The 26,113-nt window shown below is 40.7% G+C and overlaps 1 protein-coding gene across 1 annotated transcript in view; it reads right to left on the bottom strand.

Moving 5' to 3' along the window:
* Positions 1–23,823, bottom strand: part of TMEM170B (transmembrane protein 170B) — a 37,122-nt gene extending 13,299 nt beyond the window's left edge. The window contains exons 1-2 of the mRNA XM_027040292.2: positions 23,505–23,823; positions 5,441–5,611 (exon numbers count right to left, since the gene is read on the bottom strand). Coding sequence (XP_026896093.1) covers positions 5,441–5,611; positions 23,505–23,823 — 490 coding nt within the window. The remainder of the gene's footprint in view (positions 1–5,440; positions 5,612–23,504) is intronic.
* Positions 23,824–26,113: the final 2,290 nt, after the last annotated feature.

Below are 26,113 nucleotides of genomic sequence, written 5' to 3'. Positions count from 1 at the left end.
GAGTGGACGTGAAGGCCAAGGCAGATTTGGTTTTAACAGTGTGGGTTCCGTCAGCTTGTGCGGTCGGATGAGGGGCTGGCAAGCGATGGTCCGTAGGTCCAGCCTGCACCCCGCATCACATGGACGCGGCATGGGAGCTAGGAATGGTTTCACATTTTTTAATGGTTTTGAAAAAGTCAAAAGAAGAATATTGCACGATGCATGAAAATTACACAAAATTTAAATTTCAGTTTCCATAAATCGTGTTTTCCTGGCATACAGCCATAGTCATTTGTGATCCCAAATTATCTCTGCATTCCTAGGATAACACTCACGAGGTAAATGAGCCCATACCCTCATATTCTTGTGCACTCTTTATGCTGCTTACCCAGATTACTTTGGCTTCAGCAAATAAGCTGTGCACAGCTTTTTCTCTTTCCGTTTCTGCAATAATTTGGATAAAACAGGAACTAAACCGTTCCTTCAAAATTTGGTAGAACTCCTCTGTGAGCCCCGTTTGAGCCTGGAGTTCCTTTGGGAGGAGAAAGTCTTCAACATGTCAATTGTTTAAATATACTGATTGTTCCATTCATATTTTCTTTTTTCTTATGCCAATTTTGACAGTTTATATTTAGGAATATATCTCTGTTCAAAAAACTTTTATATTTCTTCTACATTATTGAGTATGTAGTTATTTATTCTATTTTGTCTATATTTTACTTTTCTGCCTTCAACTTTTTTAAATTAGTTTGCCAGCAATCTATTCATCTTAGTATCTTTCCAAAGAGCCAGTTTTTTGCTTTGTTAATCTTTCAGTTAATTCAGAAAACTGAACGGTGTTGGAATGCCTGGGTGGCTCAGTCAGTTAAGCGTCTGACTTTGGCTCAAGTCATGATCTCATAGTTTGTGAGTTCGAGCCCGCCGTCAGACTCTGTGCTGACAGCTTAGAGCCTGGAGCCTGCTTCTGATTCTGTGTCTCCCTCTCTCTCTGCCTCTCCATGTTCACGCTCTGTCTCTCTCTCTCTTTCTCTCTAAAGTAAGTGAATATTTTAAAAAATTAAAAAAAAAAAAAAAGAAAATGGAACGGTGTTTCTCTACACCAATAAAACTAAGCAATGTCCTCAAAAGATACCAAGCACAACCACCATAATATAGGAAGAGTCTGAGAATTAAGTTCACCAAAAGTATTCAACCCCCTTGTTGAGAAAAACATTTTTAAACTCTAACAAAAGACTAGAAGATGACCTAAATAAATGGAAATCTATTAGATGTTCTTGGGTGGAACAGTTTAATATGCCAGTTCTTCCCAAAGCAACCTCTCCATTCAATTAAATCCCAATAAAAACCATAATTATACTTTTTGAGCAACTGAGTAGACATATTCTAACATTTATATGAAAGAATAAAAGCCCATAAATAGCTATGCCGACTTTGAGAAGGAAAAGAAATGAGCGGAATCTAGCTTTACCAGATACAAAATACCACAAAACCGTAGCGATAAAGAAAATGTGACCTTGCTGCAAGAACGCATAAAAAAACTAACAAATCAGAACAGGGTTCAGAGACAGACCCTTGTACCTTGAACATAATACGCAAACAAGGTGAATCAGTGTGGAAATGATGCATTTTTTTCCAGTGGGTGGTGTGGTAGAAACTGACTTACTATGTGGGAGGAAATACCTGGAATGCTGTCTAATACCAAACCCAAAATGAGACTCACCAGGACCCAAGTCAGGAATTGATGAAATTATGTCTGAATGCCAGGCACCTGTTTTTGTAAATAAAGTTTTACTGGAAAAAGCCATGCCTATTCATTTACACACGTCTATACTTGCTCTCACACTACAATGGCAGGGCCAAAGACCTGTCACAGAGACCACCTGGCTTGCAAAGTTTAAAATATTTCTTATCCAGGGGCACCTGGGTGGCTCAGTCAGTTAAGCGTCTGACTCTTGATGTCAGCTCAGGTCATGATCTCACAGTTCATGAGTTCAAGCCCCGCATCGGCTGACAGGTGGAGCCTTCTTGGGATTCCCTCTCTCTCTCTCTCTCTCTCTCTCTCTCTCTGCTGCACCCCCCCCCCCACTCGCAGGTGCTCCAAATAAATAAACAAGCAAACATTAAAAAAATATTTCCTATCTAGCCCTTTAAGAAAATGTTTACTGACTCTTGTTTTAGATGAAGTAAAGTTCTTTATATCAGAGGTAAAATTATAAAATTAACGTTAGAAAATATATCAGCATATATTTTGACCTTGGTGTGGGGAAGAACTTCTTAAATTAAATCATAGACCATAAGGCAAAATGCTCTTTGAGCTGATCACATGGAAATTAAGGATTTCTAGAGGAAGGTAACTGATAAAGGACTGAGAAGTTCCTTGTGCAATCCAAAACCAACAAGGGACCCGTATCTCAAATGTGTAAGAAACCCCTGTAGTTTAATGAGAAGAAAAGAAGAACCCCCAAGAAAAGTAAACACATAACTTAAGGAAGCAATCTGCAGGAAAAGAATTCTAAATATATAAGCATGGGAAGAGAAGTTCAAACTCATTAGTGATCAGAACAAAGACATGTCACTTTATACCTTCAGATTTGCTAAAATTAGCTCTACACTGCCAGCTGATGGCATTATATGGAAACCCAGTTTCTCCCAACTCTCATTAATACCAACTAAGATGAGGGGCGCCTGGGTGGCTCAGTCGGTTGAGTGTCCGACTTCGGCTCAGGTCATGATGTCACCATTCGTGCGTTCAAGCCCCACATCAGGCTCTGTGCTGACTCAGAACCTGGAGCCTGTTTCGGATTCTGTGTCTCCCTCTCTCTCTGCCCTTCCCCTGCTCACACTCTGTGTGTGTCTCTCTCTCTCAAAAATAAATAAACATTAAAAAAATACCAACTAAAATGAAAGATCACTGTATTCAGAATAAAATCTAAGAAGTAGCAAAATTTAATAGATGTATCTATATTCAGCCTATTTTCCCATTCAGAATAGATATTAATCAATCGTCTGCAGACCTGAATATACAGCTATGAGTGCACAGACACAAACATTGAGAACATAAATATAGTTAAAATATTCACACTTCGGCTAGTTTTCTTAATTCAAGTATCTCCAGGTCAAGAGATTAGCCAGAAGAAATTTAAATGTTTTATTGCTAACCTGGAATCTTTACTTGAAATTATGCCAGACTATTTGTGTTTTTAAGGGCGTAAAATATAAGACTGCCGTCTCTAAAATCATTGGCTTATTTTATTCTTGGATGAACTGCAAGTAGGTAATACATACACAGATGCATCATTAGAGATAAATGGAAATAGAAGGACATTTCTCCTGCTCTCTAACCTTTTACAATAATTTGTGCCAGTAAACTCACGTATATCCACACACTACTTACAACCTCTGAACAAGCTATCCCTTCTTCCCTCCTCTGGTGGTGGGTCCACGATTATAACAGTGGTGCACATCAAAAACACTGGCAGTCCCTTTCAAGCCTCTCTGTATGACACCACAGTGAATAAAACCAACTCGGATTTTTTCCCTTTGCCGTTGTCCATAGGTCATCTCCAACCACAGCTAGTTTAGATCCCAGGCTCAAGTTCAGATCGCAGTTAATGCCTCTCAATCCCTCTTCCTTCCCCTTGTTTCTCCCTTCTTCTCTCCCCCGTTTCTTCCTCTCTTCCCTTTGCACTTCCTCCCCTACTCGATCTATCCCCCCAACCAGTATTTTCTGAGTATCTATTATGATCCGGGTACCCTTTCATTGTTGTTGGGAACCCAGTAGGGACGAAGGCACTTTCAGAGTGCTCTCTCGGTCTTTTACACATATCATCTATTAAAACAATTTTTTCCACTGGACTGCTTTGTTCCTTGCCAACCCCATTCAAGACTCTCGTTTTCCATGCCCTGCAGGAAAAAAGGCCCAAATTTTCTGGCTCACCTTCCAAGATCTTCTAGGATTTGGCTCTACTGGGTCTTTCCAGCTGAATCTCTACTCCTTTACTATGCATATCCTGTGCTTCAGCTAAACTGGAGTACTTGTTTTAAAGCCTCTTTGCGGCAGGGGTGCCCGAGTGGCTCAGTTGGTTAAGTGTCCAACTCTTGATTTCAGCTCAGGTCATGATCTCACAGTTTGTGGGTTCGAGCCCCACATCAGGCTCTGTGCTCACGGTGCAGAGCCTGCTTCGGATCCTCTGTCTCCTTCTTTCTGGCCCTCTCCCGCACCTGCTCTCCCTCTCTCTCAAAAATAAATAAGCATTAAAAAATGTTTTAATAATCATAAGGCCTCTCTGTGGCAAAATGGACGACATGCCATATGATAAAGTTATAGGCTGCGGGCAGCAACGACGAAAACCTAATACCGAATAACACAGAAAAACCAGACAGTAAATGAAGGATGAAAAAACAACTATTTCGTGACTGTCATATCAGTGCCACGGGACAGAGGCAGAGACATGGAAACAGGGCTCTCCTCCCAGGGTGCGAGGTATGCCGGTCACTCTGGGAAAAGGTGACGGTGGGATACAAAAGGAGGCCTTCGAACTACAGAAGGAAAGGACTCACTCTTCTCTCCAGGGCTAAGAACCAACCAGAGAGTTCGACATCCTTCTTGTGGCAGCAGTGAGCCGTCCCAGAGGGACGGATGGAGGCCGGAAACTAAGGGCAACGGGAGCCCCCACTATTCACTGGTTGTGACAGAAACCAACGGCAGCAGAGCCCAGCAGCCACTGTCTGCAGGGCCCTGTCCTGGCAGCGGCTGCAGTGTCCTCCGGTCCCAACAGGATGCAGCTGAGTCCTGGCTCGACCGGTGCAGGAGCTAGAACTCGCTGAACCAAAGGCAGAGGCTGGGGCCTCCATCCAGTGTTAAGAAACGGCCGGAGGGGAGGCACCTGAGGGCTTGTAGGAAACGCACACGGGGCGGTGCACTAGCAAAGTTGTACGTGGCCAGGGGACCTTCTCAAGGGGCCAATTTCTACTAGGTCAAGGGACATTCGTGTCATAATAACTTGTGCTTCAGAAGAAAGTGCGGTTTTATTTTGTAGTCACAGGCAGAAAACGTGAAGGACCTACGGGCTATATTTTCACTTTTTTTTTTTTTTATGACAATTACCAAAGTCAAATTTGTGTGCCTACCTCTCTCCCTTACTAGACAGGGAGCTCCTTTAAAGCAAAAACTACATCCACTAGACGAGAAATTTTCCCGTGAATTTCTTCGCCCCTTGCCAACGTTTACAAGTTTTTCTATTTCCCACCAAACCTTGCGTAACGAGTCTTCACCCAGAAGCACAAAAACTATCTGTTCGATGAATAAATGAACTGATCTTTCCTTCCAAAAGTGTGATCAGGGCTGAAAATATTCCACACGGAAGATTACACTACTGTCACATGCATCATAAGAACAGAGTTACTAGAACCGTTAGGTGCACATACAATTAGGTCCTTGAACAAAACAAAATCAACTTACTAGTGATCATCGCTCCAGTTACAGAAGCCAGAAATCCGATGCTGACTGCAATGACAGAGATTACTCTCCCCTGCCTATGTCTCTGCAGCATTACAAACATCAACACTCCTGCAGCACCGTGGACAAACAGAGAGGAGAAGAGAGCCCAGAGAAAGATCCAGTACCACATCTCTGAAAGGAAAAGCAGAGTGTTAATAATTCAGTTGAAAACACCCGGGAAAATTCGGTTTAACAAACGGTGAGCCCCCACGGTCTGGAGGAGGGTTAAGTGAGGTAACAGGTATAAAAGCGCCCAGTACAGTACCTCATACATAGTATTACTAAATACTAACACTAACCACTGCTTGGCAGTTATCATCGTCACTAATGCTTGCTGGGGAAATAGTTCCAGGACTTCAGAAGGTTAAGGCTACATTCTAATTTCCTCTAAATGTCTCCATCATTGAGCTATAATCCATCAATGTGTCTGACGAACCCCTGATATATTTGCAGAGCTCTTGGAACAAAGTTAACGAATTGCTGTTTGACATGTCATTTTCTATGTTCTACACTAAATAACAGTGTTAAGACATTTCTGAAATCTACTCCTTAATTCAAATCGTTCCGGAAATCAGTCAGTGATTCTCTTTTATGATTTTAAGAATTTCAGGCAATTCCCCTCTTGGCTTTCAACTTTATATACTAAAGCATCACTCGGAATTTTTTTTTTTTTAATTCTTTGCCTCAGATCATTTTAACGGTCCTTACCCAGACCTTTCCAAGCACCACTGTCCTTTCTTCAATGTGGCCTCGGTTGCTGTCCATTTTAGGTTACAGTTGATAAGCACACCTTTCATTCTGTCTCTCTGCTCACTCCCTTTCTTTCTGGCTACCTACTGCCTCCCAGTCAATCCACACATCTCCTGATGGCTTTGCCAGGTCCTTGCATTGACTCCATCTCCCTAACCAAGTCTGTCATGAGGTACATCATGGCAGGCAACTGGTCCCAGCTGAGCCAATCATTCCCTTCCCCCAGGAATTCTGGATTGGGACCACGAGAGCATCTCAGTCATTGGGTGGCCGAAGGTTTTGTGAACAGCCATTTCATCAGCACATGAGGAAAGCCGCGATACAGGATGAAAGGAAAATGGATCCCTCAATGAGACAGCCAGTCCCTTACTCCCGTGATTTCTAAGGCCTGCCACATCACTACCCTTAGATTCAATGTAGCACCTCCGTTTCTTATAATCAAATTCCCTTTTTACTTAAACTGGTTCAGGCAAGGTTTCTGTTACTCATACCAGAAAGAGCGGACATCAAAATGCTTGGATGACACCTTGAGAATCATCCTTGGTGCGCAAACATTCTATAATGCAAAATATCTGCTATTTGTGCTAGCATTCACTAGCAAATGTGAAGGAAAGGCCAACAAAACAGTCATGAAATAAAGAACAGAAATGGAAGAATTAAAACTTGTTCATCCCAACATCATTCAAGTACAGGTATACAGTGCTGATGGGAAAGGAAAATGGTGCAGCTGCTATGGAAAAAGGACGGTGGTTCCTCAAAAATTTTAAAAAAGGACTACCATATGATCCAGTAATTCCACTTCTGGGTATGTATCCAAAAGAATCCAAAGCAGGATGACACCCGTGTTCATACCAGTGTTATTCACAACAGCCAGGAAGTGGAAGCAGCTCGAAGGTCCACCAGTGAACGAATGAATGAACGAACAGTGGGCTGCACGTGCACACGGAATATCATTCAGCCTTAAAAAAGGAAAGTACTCCTTTCCTGGGGAGTTGCTGTTTAATGGGTACAGAGTTGCAGTTTTATGAGATGAAAAAGATATGAAGATCTGTTATACGTTGATGTGAATGTACGTAACACTACTCAGGGGTACACTTAAAATAGCTAAGATGACCGGGGTGCCTGGGTGGCTCAGTGGGTTGAGCGTCTGGATTTGGCTCAGGTCATGATCTCGTGGTGCGCGAGTTCAAGCCCCAAGACAGGCTCTGTGCTGACAGCTCAGAGCCTGGAGCCTGCTTTGGATTCTGTGTCCCCTCCTCTCTCTCTGCCCCTCTCCTGCCCATGCTCTGTCTCTCTCCCAAGAATAAATTAAAAAAAATGTTTTTTAAAAATAGCTAAGATGATTAAATTTTATGTGTTTTCACCACACTAAAAAATTAAATAAATTTTTTTAAGTGTGGCTATAAATTTAAAAGATGATTCTTTTAAGTCATGCCCACAAATGACTAGAAACAAGCAAAAAGCTCGTTAAGGAAGGAAGGTGTGGATGTAAGAAACTAATACTAGGGACCTTTGTGGCAATGGAACTATTCTGAATTTTGACTGCAGTGGTGGATACATACACAAGGGATAAAGCTGTACAAAAATATGTAATACACACACATAAGTAAGTACACATATACACGTAATCCTGGTGAAATGTGACTGAGGTTCATGGATCAATGTCAGTATCATGGTTTTGAAATTACACCGTGGTTTGCCAAGATGTTCCCATTGTGTAAACTGGATAAAAGGTACACGTGTTTTCTACGTATTATTTTTTACAAATGCATGTGAATCTATAATTTTCTCAAAGTAAAAAGTTTAATTTTTTTTAAAAAAGGATACACAAAAAACAGATTTTAAAAACAAAATCATTTCCACCCTGCCAAATTCTTAAGAATCAACACTCAGAATGGACTCAGATAATGTGAAATCATTTGGAGAAAAAGACAGCAGGTGTATTTTCCAGTGTGTGGTGAACTGCCGGGCCTGCTTCTCAACGGCATAAGAGACAGATGCTGGTCATTAAAGGAAAAGTGGACAAAGCCTGCCTTTTAAGGTTTTTCTCTGCCAGCTTTCAGGGAAAGCGTGCTTCCGGACTGTCACTCCCAAACAAACGGCTTCAGCTGATAATAAATGCTTTAAGGACACAAAGGCTTCACCTGCTCAGAAGCATTTCTATTTTAAAATATATAATTTTCCGAAGCGAACCTAATAAAGCGGGAAGAGAAAGGAATAATAATATGGAGCAGGGCATTTTCATCAAGGGAGCTCAGAGATAAGGAAAGGTTCTACAGCAGCAGGCACATACTCTTAAACAGAAGTCAATAATCAGCCTCAGATCCCAACCCCCGTTCGGACAGCTTACCAGATCTATGTTGTTCTTGAAATACAAACAGAACGAAAAATTTCTTGACTATATTTAACAGTATGAGTGAGGGATTATTTGACATTACAAGTAATGGTGTCTGCCTAGTGACTATACAGTTCTCGGCCTCAACCATAAATTGACCTAATCATTGGGGAATGTAAATTTAATGTTCTATAAAGCCCCAAGATATCAAAGACATTATACAGCTAAAATAGAACCTCAAATGGTCCTCTCATGACCAGTCTAGGGTTATCGCTTAGGCAGACTGAGCACAAACTATATAAACTCAAACTTATTTTCACATTTCTCACTCTTTTTTAAAAACCTTATTATTCATCGTGGAAAACACTGAACTCCGCTGAGAATATCTACAACTAACCTAGGTTTCAGGTTACTACTATTCTTGTCAGTTCCCCGCTAGATGCACACAACCCGGTCAGCGGACAGGACCTAAGACCTTGATCTACTCTGCATAAGGCAAGTCTGTCTAAGGCCCCTGCTCACTATTGGCAAACTCAGGAAACCTACTGGGCTAGTTCAGGCAAAGAGAACTGCAGTATCCTAAGAGCAGAGCAAGAACATACATCCGTGAGGCCTAGAGGAAGGACAGGTACTAAGAGGACAGGTGTGGAATATCGCCACCTTTTCTTAAACTGCCCGGGTCACACAGCTAACGTAGACACCCACGGGCCCACTGGTCCATCTGCCGCATCCAACCTTCTAGAAAGTGAGCAACAGTGGAAAGAGGATGCCAGAGGGAGCCTTGGCTGGTGCTAAGCAAGATGCACAACAAAATTTTAAAAATACAATGCACAAAACAGAAAACTCTGAAGCATGCCATTGTACAAATCACCTTAATTCACTGGAAGGAAATATTCCTTCTTCCTGGGCACACCTCCTGAAGTCCTCTCGTTATTTTTTCCCAGTCAAGGCTACCATAAGCTTCAGCCTAGATGAATTTTGCCTGGATTGTTGCACTGTGTTTGTTGCCGGAGAACTGTGATGTGTCCCGGCCTCCAAACGAGACTAGAAATAGCCCTGCTCCCAGTCTCTGTCTCTCATCAGCCCCCGTTGCCAAGTTGCTCAAAATTATCTTCTGTGCTTTTGTTTTGAATCCTTGGACAAAATTATTTATGAGAAATGGTTTTCTCTAGATGTTTAAAATATACTAGCTGAGTAAAAACAAGTCAAAGAATGGTACCTACTGTATGATCTTATTTGCTGAAGAATGTTTGTACATGCACAGAAAAATACACAAACAGAAAACAGTGGCTATCTTTTAGAGATAAGAGATGGGTTATATTATTGTATACATTATTTTTAGCACCTGCCTGAATATATATATATGTATGTATATATATGTGTATATATATATATATATACATACATATATATATATATAAATTTTGCTGCAAACATACTGTCTTTAAAAAAATAGTTTTGATTCTAAAATTCATCAACGAAGATGCCCCACTAGGCCAAAGGTTCTCAAACCAGGCTGCTCGCAAAACTTAACCTATAGGAAAGGAAAGCAGCCTCTGGAGGTAGGACATAAACAGCAACACTGCCGTCAGCTCTATCAATCACAACACGAGACAGAGATAGAAATCACTACTCTAGGCTAAAGTTGCTTAAGAGATATTTATTAAAACATCCAAAAGTCCTAGAAACAACAAAACCATCTCATTAGACAAATACTAAACACATTTTTTAATCCTCTAGAGGATATATGACCGTTCTAATAAAATCATTAACCAACAGATACTGAGCCCTAACTGTGTACTCAACATAGTCTATGCCCCAAGCTGAAAATATCATACCAGTAAGCCCATAGTTTGAAACTGTTCATGGTTTCTACCTTCTTTATAGAAATGGTGCACATTACTGGGCGCCTGGGTGGCTTGGTCAGTTAAGCGTCCGACTTCATCTCAGGTCATGATCTCACGGCCCATGAGTTCGAGCCCCGCGTCGGGCTCTGTGCTGACCGCTCAGAGCCTGCAGCCTGTTTCAGATTCTGTGTCTCCCTCTCTCTCTGCCCCTCCCCTGTTCATGCTCTGTCTCTCTCTGTCTCAAAAATAAACAAACGTTGAAAAAAAAATTAAAAAAAAAAAAAGAAATGGTGCACATTATATGTTTAAACAGTCTGTGTTCACATTAGGTTATCTCAAGCTTTGTTCTCATTCCAGCAAACCTAAGGTGTGGAATCCACAGCCTTTAATTTCTAACATCAGTGACTTCTCAGTTTGGGGATATGTCCCATATAGGTGGCTTATTAGACTCTCTGGGGGATGATGCATTTAAAAGTTGAAAAAGTCCCCTCAATCAGACGTCAGCAAAGTATGGTCCATGAGCCATAGTTGGCCCACCACCTGTTTCTGTATAGCCTGTGCGCTAAGAATAGTTTTTACATTTCGAAGTGGTTGAAAAAAAATCAAAAGAACAGTATATCACAACACATCAAAATTAATCCGAATTTGAATTTCAGCGTCCATAAAGTTTTACCGAAACACAGTCATACTCATCCATACTGTCTATGGATACTTTCATGCTATAAAAGCAAGCTGAGTAGCTATGGCAGAGATAATATGGTCTGCAAAGCTGCAAATATTTATTGCAGTACTTTAATTTTGTACAGTACTTCCATATATTAGCAAGAGCTGACACTTTGAATCTTTAGTTAATGGTACTTCAATGGGATATATTCTAATACCTCGGGCTCTTCAGAGCACAATAGGTAGTCGATCTTACGGGAAACAGAGGCCTGAACAAGAAGAACAATGGCAAGAAAGGCCCCAGGAGAATTCACTGCAATGTCTGAATTAAAAAAAATAAATTTAATTTAACCAAATGATAAACATACTGGAGATAGAATGAGGGTAAAGAAAATAAGAAAAACAATCTACTGTCAAGAAATAAAGCAATCAATAGAACCAGACTCAGCAATGATCCAGATTTTACAACAATCAGACAGGGATGTTGAAATGACTGTAATTTACACGTTAAAGGCTCTCATGGAAAAGGTTGCAAACTCATATAAATACATGGGGAATTTTAGCAGAAAAATGGAAATTCCAAGAAAAAGGCAAATGGAAATGCTGGAAATTAAAAAAAAAAATCATCATCAACAACAACAACAAAAACCACGATATCTGAGATGAAAAATTCCTTCACTGGTCTCATCAACAGACTTGACACAGTTAAGCAAAGAATCGGTGAACTTAACAATGGAATTATTCAAATTATGATAAGAGAGAGAAAAGAATAGGACCAGAGGAGGAGGAGGAGGGAAAAGAGGAACCATCCATCTAAGAGCTATGGAATGATTTCAAATGGTTTAACATAATGTGTAATTGGAGTCCCAGAAGGAGAAGAAAAAGAGAATGGAGAAGAAAAATATTTGAAGGGATAGTGGCTGAAAATTTTCTAAAAATAATGAAAGATACCAAACTGCAAATCTAAGACTCTCAGAGAATCTCAAGCAAAGATAAAGACTTCCCAAAATAACCAAAACAAAATAAAATAAAAATAAGCGCCCCCCACACCTAGATACATCACAGTGAAATGAATAAAAACCAAAGATAAAGGGAAAATATTGAACATAGTGAGAGGGAAAAAACACATGACATACAGAGGAAAATAGATAAAAAGTACAGCAAACGTCCCGTCAGAAACTATCAAACAAAAACAATAAAGCGACATTTTTTAAAGACCGAAAGAGGAAAAAATATAAACCTGTAAAGCCAGATATCTATATTCAGGAGAAACAGCTTTCAGAAATGAAGACTTTTTCTCAGAAAGAAAAAAAGCTGGGAGAATGAACCACCTGAGCACCTCCATGACTATTAGAGGAAGCTCTTCAGACAGAAGGAATATGATACTAGATGGAAGCTTAACTCTACACAAAGAAATGAATAAAAAAGGTTAAAATGAATATAAACATAGAATATATTTGTCTTATTTGTAATCATTCTCTTTTTTTAATTTGGCAGTGATGTTTTTATTTTACTATTTTTTTCAAATAGAATTTATTGTCAAGTTAGCTAAACATACAGTATATACAGTGTACTCTTGGCTTCAGGAGTAGATTCCCGGGATTCACTGCTGACATACAACACCCAGTACTCATCCCAACAAGTGCCCTCCTCAATGCCCATCACCCCCACCCCATCTCCCCCACCTCCCCCATCAACCCTCCCTTTGTTCTCTGTATTTAAGAGTCTCTTATGGTTTGCCTACCTCTCTGTTTTAAACTATTTTTCCCCTTCCCTTCCCCATGGTCTAAAGTTTCTCAAATTTCACATATGAGTGAAAACACACATCTGTTTCTCTGACTTATTTCACTTTGCATTAATACCCTCCAGTTCCATCCATGTTGTTGCAAATGGCAACTGCATTTCATTCTTTCTCATTGCCAAGTAGTATTCCATTTTGTATAAACCACATCTTCTTTATCCATTCATCAGTTGATGGTCATTTGGGCTCTTTCCGTAACTTGGCTATTATTGATAGTGCTGCTATAAACATTGGGGTACATGTGCCCCTTTGAAATAGCACACCTGTATCCTTTGGATAAATTCCTAGTAGTGCTATTGTTGGGTCTTTGGGTAATTCTATTTTTAATTTTTGAGGAACCTCCACACTGTTTTCCAGAGCAGCCACACCAGTTTGCATTCCCACCAACAGTGCAAGAGGTTCCTGTTTCTCCACACCCTCGCCAACATCTGTTGTTTCCCGAGTTGTTGATTTTAGCCACTCTGACCTGGATAACGTGGTATCTCAATGAGGTTTTGATTTGTGTTTCCCTGATGATGAGCAATGCTGAGTATCTTTTCATGTGTCTGGTTGGCCATCTATTTTTAATCACTCTTAACATATTAACCAGACTTAAAAATAAGCTGCTGCATTTGTCCACTCGAAACCTCATTTAACACAGAAGTTACATCTACTGTAAATATTTAATAGCTGTCTGCTTCTGCTTCTTAAAGAAAGCAAAACACTAGTTTTTAAATTTAATTGTGACATCTTCAAGAGCTGCTTTAATATATCGCCCTTCTCAAAGCTTATAGCAACACTTGTGTTATTACCCACTTCTACGAAATTACCCTTTTTCCAGCTAATTATATAATTTCAAACTGTAAATTATAGTACTTATCATTGAATACTAAAGAAATTTCTTAGAAAAGCAACTTCTTAATTTAAAACAATCAGAGTATCATTGCTTTAAAGAAATCAGGTTAAGGCTATTTAAAATAGTTAAAAAACTGCTCTATATTCAAGTCATAGCACTGTCTTCCTAAAAGATGTCATTAAATTTGTTCTTCCTCATAATTGATTAGCTACTCAGTTACAAAAGTGTAAGAATTAAGTGTCAAAATCTGAATCTGTTATGAAATTATAACACAGCATTTTACAATGGTTTTAATTGTCATCACTTGTGGGTCCTCAAGTATCTTAAATTATACATGCCACACCAAAAAAGAAAAAAAGTCAGTAACAACATGTTTGTTTGAATCAGTTACTAATCTAAAACATCTTCTCAGCAATTGCCAAAATGTTTTACAATCTCATGATACAGTATTTCCAAGGGATTTTGACACTGAACACTGAAAAATGAACTTTTTACATCAACGAGCGTATAATGAAATTCTCAATATAAACAAATTCCTAAAGTTAAATCTAAATAAAGGACCAAATGAGTGACAGCTCAGAAATAAAAGCACAACCAGGAAAATTCAGCAAGTAAGTAATGGACGTGCATGGTCAGGACTGTCACACTGTGGCTACATCACTGACAGTGATCCTGAGGAAGCAGTCATACTGCACAAGGATAAACAAAACAAAATAAAACAAAGACATAATTTCAGAACTAGAAGGGATCTTCCAATACTGAATCCAGAGTTTCCTAAACCAAGTTTTAAGAAGGCCTAATTTGGGGTGCCTGGGTGGCTCAGTCGGTGAAGCATCCAACTTCGGCTCAGGTCACAATCTTGCAGTTTGTGGGTTTGAGCCCTGCGTCGGGCTCTGTGCTGACAGCTCAGAGCCTGGAGCCCTGCTTCGGATTCTGTGTCTCCCTCTCTCTCTGCCCCTCCCCTGTTCACACTTGGGGCCTGTCTTTCTCTCTCTCAAAAATAAACATTAAAAAAAATTTTTTTTAAATGGCCTAATTCTATCACTTACGTAAAACACCCAGTGCTCATCCCAACAAGTGCCCTCCGTAAATTCTACTCCTGAAACCATTAGTACATAATATGTAACTAGTGTGAATTTCAATAAAATTTAAATTAGTTAGGTAATTAATTAAATAAAATACTCCAGACTCTCCCCTCCCCTATGAAAAAGAAAAAGTGAATCAAGATTAGCCACATTTTAATAACTGCTGAAAGGGGATGATGAGTATGTAGGTCTTAGGATTCCCATAATAAAAAATTATAAAGTAGTTGGAAAAAAAGATAAAATTATCACTAAAATGAGACAGTAAATGTCTAAGAATGAACCTAAAAACAAAAAAAAAAGGCCTAATTCTAAGAGTTCTTAAATGATGTTCCAAGAACAAAGAATTTCTAGGTCCTAAACCTCACCCTATTAAAGGCCTGAAGAAGCTCTGAAGAAATTTAAAAATCTTTTAATTTTAAAGATTAAAGAAACAAGTTTATATGCAAATGGTAAGAGTTTCTCTTAACTCATAGTTACTAAACTTTTCTCTCATAACTTTCTAATTTTTAAATCAGCCTTCCCTTAACATCAACATGAAAACTGCCAACATCAGACTGTATTACCAATGAAGAAACCAAGGCCTGGGAAATAATGTGGCTTGTCTAAAGTACAAAAACCAATCTGTAGCATTTAAGGATAAAACCAAGTTTCTTGACCCATAAATTTCGAGATTCTATTGCTTCTTTAGACTCTATTTGCATACAAAAATCTAACAGAACCCCACTTATTCTGTAGGGGAAATTCCAATAACATTATCTAAGTGTTTACATAATTATTGTTAATGTTTAATTCTCTCATGTACTTCAGATGTAACATACATAAACCACCTCGAATTTTCAAAATCCTATCATTTAATAGGAATCATTCTCTATTGCTAGTAGTACATATAAAGAAAACATCACTAAAACAGTAAAATATTAATAATATTAATAATTAATAATATTAAAAGATAGTCACTTTTTAAAAATTGGGTTTGAGCAACCTCTTGGAAATAAATGAGTCATTTATATTGAAAATTTAATAAGTCTTTAGTTATACTAAATACTCCATATTAATTTGCTTTATATATCACAACACAGCTACAAACTGATCACAACGAAACTTAATTTTTAAAAATCGGATGTCCCCAATCCTTGAGCTCTCAATAACAAAATCACCAGAAGGGCTAGCTATAAATGTAGTTTCAGATTTAAAAATATAGGCTTGCTCCCCAAATCCCAATTCCATAAATATGGACCGGGACCCTGGATCTATACCTTTAACCAGACCCAGGTGATTGTGATAGGCAGCAAGGTTCAGAGCTATGTTGTATCAAAGTAATCGACCGTAGGAAATGGGAGAAGGGAGGAATTTTATCATGAAAATCCAGTGTCACAACCCTGACAAAAACATCTTAGCTAGACACTTTTATGCAAGAGTAGTTAGCATACAGGTATCCCCTGCTTTTCAAAAGCTTCCATTATACCACTTTACTTTTACAAAAGACCTCCTAGATCATATCCCAAGATTTGTAAGAACGCATTCAACAGGACCCACGTAAAAGTTTGGTTCTTCCTACTTGTACCAAGTTTGGTGAAAAATCTCCTTTTCAAGTTTAATCTATTTAGCTAAGGTTACTGGAATTTGAGAGTCTAATGAGATCTTTTTCAAATGGTTCCACTGCCACTGTTTATTCTATGACCAACTTTTATTGCTGGAATACTTAGTCACTAAAAACACAACCAGCCTATGGTACCTGATCTAATCGTATACATTTAATAAAGCAGTAAGTTACAAGGCCACTTCAATTATAAGAAAAGAGATGCATGCAAAATGCTTTGCACAGTATCGGGCCTGCAGTGAATATTCAATGAACACAATTATTTAAGACTTCTGGAATTTATTAGAATTTTTCATCTGATACTATGGTAAATTCAACACGCTGTATTGGGGTGGGGGGGGTTCTCTTCGTACATCTGACTTTTAACTGAAGTGTTGTTGACACACAATGTTACATTAATTTCAGGTGCACAACACAGTGACTGGACAAGTCTATACGTTATGCTGTGCTCCCCCCAACTGTAGCCACCATCTGTCCCCATACGATGCTACTAGAATACCATTGGCTATACTCCCTCTTCTATACCTTTTGGCTGGTGACTTACTCATGCCACAACCCGAGGCCTGTATTTCTCGCTCCCCTTTACCCATTTGTCCATCCCTCCCTCCTCTTCCCCTCTGGCAACCATCAGATTGTTCTCTACATTTACGGGCCTGTTTCTTTTTGTTCATTTATTGGTTTGTTTTGGTTTTAGATTCCACATGTAAGTGAAATCATATGGCACTTGTCTTTCTCAGTCTGACTTATTTCACTCAGCGTAATACCCTCGAGGTCCATCCATGTTACCACAAATGACAAGATCTCACCCTATTTTTATGGCTAAGGAATATTCCACTGTATACATACACACCTTCTACATCCATTCATCAGTCAGTCCATCAGTCGGCCAATGGACACATGGGTTGCTTCCACATCTTGCCTATTGTAAATAAATGTTGTAAATGATGCTACAGTAACAATAGGGGTGCGTGTATCTTTTTGAATTAGCATTTTCATTTTCTTCAGATAAATACCCAGTAGTAGAATTACTAGATCATCCAGCATTTCTGTTCTTAATTTTTTGAGGAAACTCCACAGTTTCCCGCAGTGGTTGTACTCATTTACTTCCTACCAACAATGCATGAAGGTTCCTTTTTATTCACGTCCTCACCAACACTTGTTATTTCTTGTCTTTTTGATTCTACCATTCTGACAGATGTAAGGTGATGTCATTGTAGTTCTGATTTGCATTTCTCTGATGATGAGTGATGTTGAGCATCTTTCCATGAGTCTGTTGGCCATCTGGATGTCTTCCTTGGAAAAAATGTCTATTTAGGCCTTCTGCCCATTTTTTAATTGGATTATTCATTCTTATTTATTATGTTCTTTATATATTTTGGGTATGAATCCTTTAACAGGTAGATCGTATGCAAATGTCTTCTTCCATTCAATAGGTTGCTGTTTCGTTTTGTCAATGGTTTCATTTGCTGTACAGATGCTTTTTATTTTGGTGTAGTCCCAACAGCTTGATTTTGCTTTTGTTTCCCTTGCCCAAGGAGACATAGTTAACATGTTGCTACAGCCCATGTTAAAAAGATTACTGCCTCTGTTTTATAGTTTACATCTAACTATTCTTAATCCCAATTTCCTTTCCTGGCTCCAGTGACTCCTCCCCATCCCCGACCCATCCTTCCTCCTCTGTTTAGGCTTCCTTTCTACAAGAAAAAATAGCTCTAGTCATTTTGACTCCTCCTTGTGAATTATCTTACTTTTCCAGTCCTTCCTTTCAATTACTAAACAAAGCACAGATAAGTTTATATTCTGGTAGTTAGCTACGAAAGAGTCACAATTACAGCTTACCCAGTCCTAAGGCTTGTCCTGAAATTGCTTTAGGTTTAAGAAATGTCACCTGGATGTCAGACTTGGTATTGCCAGAGGATACGGATGCATGAGTCAAAGATAATGAGATGGAAATTAAGAAAGAACCTGAAGATGACAATTCCGGTTTTTGAAAAATTACAGTAGCTTCTTTCTCAATAAGATACACAGGTAAAATTTCCAAAGAGCAAAATCCTATAAAGTACGAATCATACCACCACTAATTTACTGGCTCTGTACCACAAAAGAGTAAGGAATTTTTCACCTATATTTCAGGAAAAACCTCCTGTAGTAGAGCATTTAGGAAGAACTTAACCCAATGAGAAGCTGGGGCACAGGGCACCCCGGAAGATGCATACCTACTTGGGAACATACTGAGGGTGCTGGCTATACATGTGAGTGTGAACCATTCCAACTACGTACAGTAGATACAAACTACCCCCCCTTTATTTTTTTGCTGACAGTCAGTATTAACACTACAGTAGCTTAGCAACTATAAAATCTAAAAGGGAACTTACTGTAAGTGTATGTTTAACAGAAAAATGAGCACATATATATTTTATACACAAAGACATCTGACCTTCTTTCCAGTTTGAATCCCCAGCTTCTCAATGTTTGCACCAACAGAAAGAGAGGAGCACCCGCCCTACATCTGCAGCTGGCAGTGAGAAAGGAGATGAGCCTGAGGCGAGCCTGTGCCTTTTTTCTCAGGGACCAGTTATCCCTCTCCCAATACCAGCCTGGCTCTGTGTTTACCCACGGGCTTAGGGATCCTGCCTTGTGGTAAGCAAAAAATTCTCCTCTAAACTCTTAGCAACCAAATTTGGGTCAGAACACAAAGTTGGAAGCCAAAGTAGATGAAGAAAATAAAAGTAAAGCAAAGGAATGCATGTCATTGTAGATTATTTTTTTAAGTCAAATTACCCATAAAACGGAAAGAGTACATTCATAGACTATAATTTTAGATCGGGGGTAGGGGGGTTAGAACATATGGAGAGAATGAAAAACTATTTCATAGGGGAAGGCATTTATCTCTACTTTGGTAAGCTGAAGAAGCATCTAACCTACACACAGTTAACAATTTTGGAATCTTGTGAATTACACGGTTTGGGAAGTGGCGAATACAGAAGAGAACTTTAGCAATGGCGATTTACTGAAGGGATGGGGTCTCCAGATACGAATCTGTTCTACAGGCAATCCCTATACTAGGTCTTCAGGAAGGAGAAAAAACAAATAGACCAAATTTGGTAGGATTTCTAAAACCGGATATATAATAAATATGGATCACTAACTTTTACACCAGCAATCGTAACTTCAAGTTTGGGGAAAGCATTATTACTCAATCATATCTTCCATATTCCAGTATCTTTTATTTGCTGGCCAAAACTTAGTTGCATTCACACACTCTTGGGCTCACTGGGGCGAATACTGCCAGACTATTCTTAAGTATATTAAGATTTATCATCAGACACGCCAGAGTTAAGAATCTATGTGGAATCAAGTGAGAGGGACAGAACTAAAAGTCAGTGAACATCATCCCAAGGCCTGTCTCTGTCACTAACTGCCCCAGCCATGTCACTACCATGATGATGTGTCACTATTTCTAAAATGAAGTAGTCAAACTACATAACTTCTAGCTCTAAAGTTAGTTCTAATTTCTGGTTCTTATTATCACTTTTTTTTTATTATCACTTTTTAAAAATTTTATTTCTATCAAAGTAATACATACACAAGACTATTTTCTAAAGGTCTCTAAGAAAAATAAAAGTCAATACAAAAAGGCGTCCCTGCTGGGGCGCCTGGGTGGCTCAGTCAGTTGGGCATCCAACTTCAGCTCAGGTCATGATCTCACAGTTTGTGAGTTTGAGCCACACGTCGGGCTCTGTGCTGACAGCTTGGAGCCTGCAGCCTGCTTTGGATTCTGTGTCTCTCTTTCTCTGTCCCTCCCCCATTCACACTGTCTCTCTCAAAAAAGAAAAAAAAAAAACATAAAAAAAAACCAAACTTCCCTGCTTCACGTCTGGGATAAAATACAAACATAAGAATAAATAACACCTGTCGGTTTGTGTAAAGAAAAAAAAAATAGAAATGAGAATACGTTCTCCTTTTGTTTTTTGTTTTTAATTAACCAGAATTCCTACTAACCAGATTTCTAGAAGTCTTTCACACAGTCACTTCTTAAATCCAAATCAGTCTGGTTCTACACTACGCTTTTTTCTGTATTAGCCATCTCAGTTCCAACTTTATATGCCTTCTGAGTTAATGTGTTACCATAATCTGAAAAAAGGTAATAATTTTTCACATATTAGCTATCAGAGCTAACCAAATTATTCTTGGCTTCAATATCTGAATCCATAAAATAAGGATAAACAATCATCTTTCTCCAGATTACTAAAAAGATTAAATAAAATATAAGAACACATGGTAACTAGCCCAAAAAAGTGCATTTAATAGGCATATGTGTGGTTTAAAGGTATGGCCATCTATCCATAAAAGTTGCTTAAATGACTCATTTCCTGATTAACAGCACATTCACTCCAACAGACGTGTCTGGAAAATAATGCAACTAGAATGTTTAAAGCATGCAACTGTTAAGTATTATTTTAGAACTGCAATTCAAAAAACATGCATTGAGTATTTATATGTACTAGGTAGAATGTTAAAATTCCAGAATTCCGTTGATTATGACAATGACCCACCCTCCAAAAGCTCACAGTCTAGTAGACACAAAAATTATAATATAACTGAACAATATAATAATAAAGGCATATACATGGAGCAGAAGTAGCAGGGGGAAGCAAGTAACTCATTCTACCTGAAGAAAGTAAAGAGGAAGAGTAAAAGTCACGTGAAAAGCGGAAAGAGTAATTCTGTGGACAAAGCCTCGGGTTGAAATCCTAGTTCAGCCACTTATTAGCAACAGGATTTGGGGCAATTTAATTTCCCTCTCTGGGCCTCTCTGTAATTCTACTTTGGAAAGTTATTAAGATTAGAAATCATATATATGTTAAGTGACATATATATATGATATATAGCAGGCACTCACTAAGTGGTGGCTGTCTTGTTCTAGGAGGTGTATTTGTTTTTAGTAGACCAAATTCTAAATGGCACTGTAGGGAGCATCTCTTGACTAATGACCAAGCTACATAAGGGATCACTAAGGTCACCAGCATGAAAAGGCCATAAGGAACCACATCACAATATTACCACTTTTAGAATCCACTTTTTTCCATGTGAAGTGATTCCTAATATGTGGTATGCCGACCTGCTGGCAAAGAAGACTTCTAATCTATTATCTCCCTCTATTTTTATCCTCACAAACTGAATTTTGCACATTCAGACTCATTATTTAGGAAATAAAAGAGGTCCCCGTGTTCCTCAGTCCGACCTGAGGAACTAGTTTTGGATGTTCAGCATATCTTGCATGAAACAGCAAAGTCTGATGAGAAAATGATTATTGAGATTATATTAGGGGGAAATGAGAGCTAATCCTGGGTTGAAACTGCTATTATCAACCTAATGGGGGACTTGAAGAACTGGAAGCCACTATAATGACTGGAATCTTATTAACCATTTTAAAAACATTGTCAAATCTGGCCAAGTGGGAAGTTACATTTACACTACTCCGTGACTCCCCAAACTAATTTTCTCTAAACAAATGATGAGCTAAGCCAGTCCTTAACATATACAAATACAAACTCTTAAGTTCTTTTCACTTCACTCCTACAAACACTATCAATACAATATTTGAGAAATTAATGGTGGATAAATACAAGCAGAGCCAGAAGTAAGAGAACATAAGGTATCTCTAAACTCAACTGAATCATGAAATGGTCTTCATGTCGATTTTTTTTTTTTTTTTGAAATAAAAACGTATTTCTGACCCTCAACCATCATGTAAGGTCAGTTTGCTCCAAAGCAAATAACCACAGATTCAAAGTGAGGACACCATGAATCAATCCAGAACCGATGTTAATTTTATAGTTGCCACATTCAAGAAAATCAGTGTCAAAAAAATCAGTGCTCAAGAAAATCTGTGGTATAAAATTCCATAAATTTTCTTTTCTACAAATATCTGAGAAATATACAAGACAATATACATAATTCACACATGTGTATCTTGTCAGGACAGGTTATATTTGTAAAATACTCTCCACACTCTTAACCACTTTGACGTAATGGATTTTAAAATACTAATGGTCTACCAAAATTAGCCTTATATGTTTTCAAGAATTAAATCCTGAGTATGTTTCTAAGTTTTTCTCTGAGAAGCAGAGAACTGAGGAGTCGCCAAATTGCAACCGAATTTCCTTCTTGTAAACACTCATCTTTAAAGGGTATTTTTAAAACTCAGAACTCAGAGTGTAAGAATCTCCACCTTAACAAACCTGGAAGTTTCTTCACAAAGCAAACCTACAGATGCAATAAAAATATATGGGCATTACTGCTCACTTTTGCAACTACAATTTAGGTTATTATAATGTAGTGAACTCCAATTCCCTCCTGATAGCCTTGACGAATGAAGGGAAATACAAAAAATGATAATAAATAAATAAATAAATAAATAAATAAATAATCAATCAAATGTCACAGAAGCGGCAGCTTGAGGCCAGAGGGAGAGAGACAGACAGACAGACTCTGGAGACAGACAGGAACTAGGAGGGAGGAGATAATACGGTCAAAGCTGAAATGCTTAGAATGCACTAGACCTTGGCCCAGTCTCTGGCCCACTATACCCTACTTCATTAGTCATCTACAGCAACAAAAATTTAACAGGTGAGGCAAACTGATCTTGATCATTGTGAACAAAGAATTTAAGCCCTGTATCCCGTCTGAGATGTGTCAGAAAGAAACAGATCTAAGCATCAAGAAGCGGAGTGTGCGTGCGTGTGTCTATGTGCGTGCGCGCGTGGATGCGGGGCTGGTAAATCCACGCGAACTGTGCCCGAGACTCGGCACTAACGCTATTCGGCGCGTACTACACTAGGCAGCGCCGTCGGGAGCCCTCCCCGAGCCGAGCAGGAGGCGGGGGTCCGGGATTCTCCGCCCGCGATCCAGACCCTCGCAGCGCCCCGGGGACCGGCGCGAAGTGCACCCAGTTAACACCTTCCTCTCTGGGACCAGGGGCCGCGAGCCGGAGAGCGGGGCGCGCACGGGGGTGGGGCGGCTGAAGCGCGGCCCCTCTTCGGGAGGGAGAAAGGAGGCAGGGGGCGGCACCGCATCCCCGTCCCCACCCCGGGCGCATCAATTACCCGTGAGGTTCCTCAGCACCGTCCCGTGGGCCCAGAGGCTCAGGACCTGCTGCACCGACAGGTTGATCATGGAGTGATCGCCCCCTTCCGCCTTCATCTTCCCCGGGGGGCGCCCGCCGCCCTCTCCTCGGGCGCCGGGTGGCGGCGGCGGCTGCGAGGCTCCGGGGGCGGCGGCGGGTGCGCGGCTCCTCCAGGCCGCCGCCGCCGCCGGGGAAGGCTGCGGGGCGCCGGGCCGGGCGCTGCTGCTGCCGCCGACGGGCCTCCGGGGGGGGCAGCTCAGCGCGTCTCCCAGGCAGCCCCCTCCCCGCCGGGGAGACATTGAGGACGGCGGACGGGGGAGGGGAGGGGGCCGGGCGCTCTCCCCGCGCGGCCCCCGAGCTTGGACTCGGGGCGGAAGAGGCCGCTGTCGCTCCCTCTCAGGGGCAGCCCCGCGCCGCGGGGGCCGGGCACGCGAGGAGGCCGAGGTCACGCAGGGAGGCCCGGGGTGATGGGCAGACGGCAGGTGCAGCCCCCGACGGGGCCCAGCTCATCACCGCCGAAGGACGAAGAGACCCGAGACCCGGAGGAGTCTGCGGCGGCGGCCGCGGCGGCACCTGCCGCCAGCCTGCCCACCCTCCGGCCGCCGACACTCGAGGAACCGCCCCCTCCACCCGCGGCCGCCGGCGGGCCGCTCGTGCGCGCGCGCACGGGTCCCCACCTCCCCCGCCGTCCCTGGAGCCGCTGCGCATGCTCACTCTCCCCCTTCTCGCGACCCGCCGCCCTCCGACTGCCGGCCGGCCCCCAAAGCCCTCCTCCTCCCCCTACCCCGCGCGCGCGCGAGCTCGCGCGGCTGACGGCGCCCGGCGTCGGCCCGCAGTGGGGCGGAGGGAAGCGCTGCCTACGTCACTAGCGCCACCGCCCGGCCCCACTGCTGATTGGGTGCTCCGAGGGAACCGCCTCCACTCCCTCCCCGCCCCCAGGCCCCGGGGGCGCGCCTGGTGAGAGCTGGAGTCGTAGCCCGGGGAAAGCGAGGCACCGAGATGCTGCGAGATGCTGGAGCCCTAGCTTGAGGGGCAGCCCGACCCACCTTGCGGTAGCGTGAGGGGTGCTCAAACCCGTGTGATGGATTCGGTGGCATTTCAGATCTTCGGCCTCGAATAAAATGCCTTTGATAAAGATGTTTGCGTACAAGTTATTATTTTTTTTAAAGGGCGTAAATATCTCAACATTTTAGATTCATTTATTTGCGGGTTTTTTTTTTTTTAAAGTAAGTCAGGTGGTCTGGATAGGTCACTACCTGCGGAATGCATTTTTAAGCCACTTAAACAGAAATAGACCCGTTTTATCTTCATCCAGTCCTTCCCTCAGCAAGAACTTAGGCCTCCCGTCACTCTAGCGTCTGAAATCACCTATTGATACGAGGCTTGGCAGGTGTCCTACTCCTCCACGCCATCCCCTGGTCTAATTTTTTTTTTCTCCCATTGCGGTATTCTTTTTATCTAAATTGTGAAAGTCTCCCGTTATTTTTTCCCCCTACCACTGAAACTAGACTCTCTTCCCAGGGTTTGCTGCCTTTCTCTGTATCCAATATTAGCCGGAGGAGCTAAATTACAACCACAGCGAACTAAACTCCTCCTTGATGTTTGAAACCTTTTAACTTGCAAAATAAAAGCTCAGTTTTGGCGATAGCATAAATATGCACAAGGCAGCTCTCTGCACCCCTCCTTTTTCAACCCCTCCGTTGTACACATGTATGCACTACCTGCCTGATATCACAAGAAAGGGAAATTTTTGCATCATGATTTGGAATTGAGCCAAAACTCATAATGTGGAGTTTATCTTCCTCTACAATTTAGAAGTATTAGATGTTAATCAATTTAATATCATAGAATATGACACTTAAAAGAGGCTTTAACATTTTTCTAATTCATTTCACTTTACAGGTAGAGAACTCATCCTGCAGAATTAAGTGATTTGATGTAGGTGACGCCACTTCAGAGCCTAGTTTCTGAAATTCCTAGTCTATGAATTCTTTCTTGCTATGACACTACCTTTCTCAACTCACTAATTAACTCCATAATTTAAGGTGCTGAATGGGGACGTGCAGGTTACCTGGTGGCAACATTAAAAGATTTGGCATTATTTGATTAGTGGTATTAGAGAATGTGATCACGTTCCGTGAAAGGTTTATAGCAACAGCTCATTAAATTCTCACATCAGGAACTTTTAGTCAGTTAACACGGAATCAATTGGGGTTCTTATGGTTACACACTATTATATACACATAGTAGCATTCATTAAATACATATATTTAAAATACTCAGAACTTGGGGCAGTGCCTAGCACATGATGTTCAATAAATATTTGCTGAATGAATAATTGAACGAACTTCATAGAAAAGTCAGCATTTTTTTTGTTCCATATATTTTTTTTAAAACTAAATCTAAGTGACTTCAGGAATTGAGAAAGTAAGACGCAGCAATGAAGCCTCAAGTCGTGCTTTCATAACTTGACAATTTTCCCACCGCTTTTCAGCTCAATTTAATAAGCATTTATTTGGCACCTACTATCCATAATGTTCTATGCTAAGCAGAATCTATAGGATTCTAAGGAGACTAAGGTCATTACTC

The sequence above is a fragment of the Acinonyx jubatus genome, chromosome B2 (genome assembly GCF_027475565.1).
Source record: "Acinonyx jubatus isolate Ajub_Pintada_27869175 chromosome B2, VMU_Ajub_asm_v1.0, whole genome shotgun sequence".
NCBI lineage: Eukaryota > Metazoa > Chordata > Mammalia > Carnivora > Felidae > Acinonyx > Acinonyx jubatus.
Note: the sequence above shows the minus strand (reverse complement) of the source record. Positions and strands in the feature narration are given on the sequence as shown.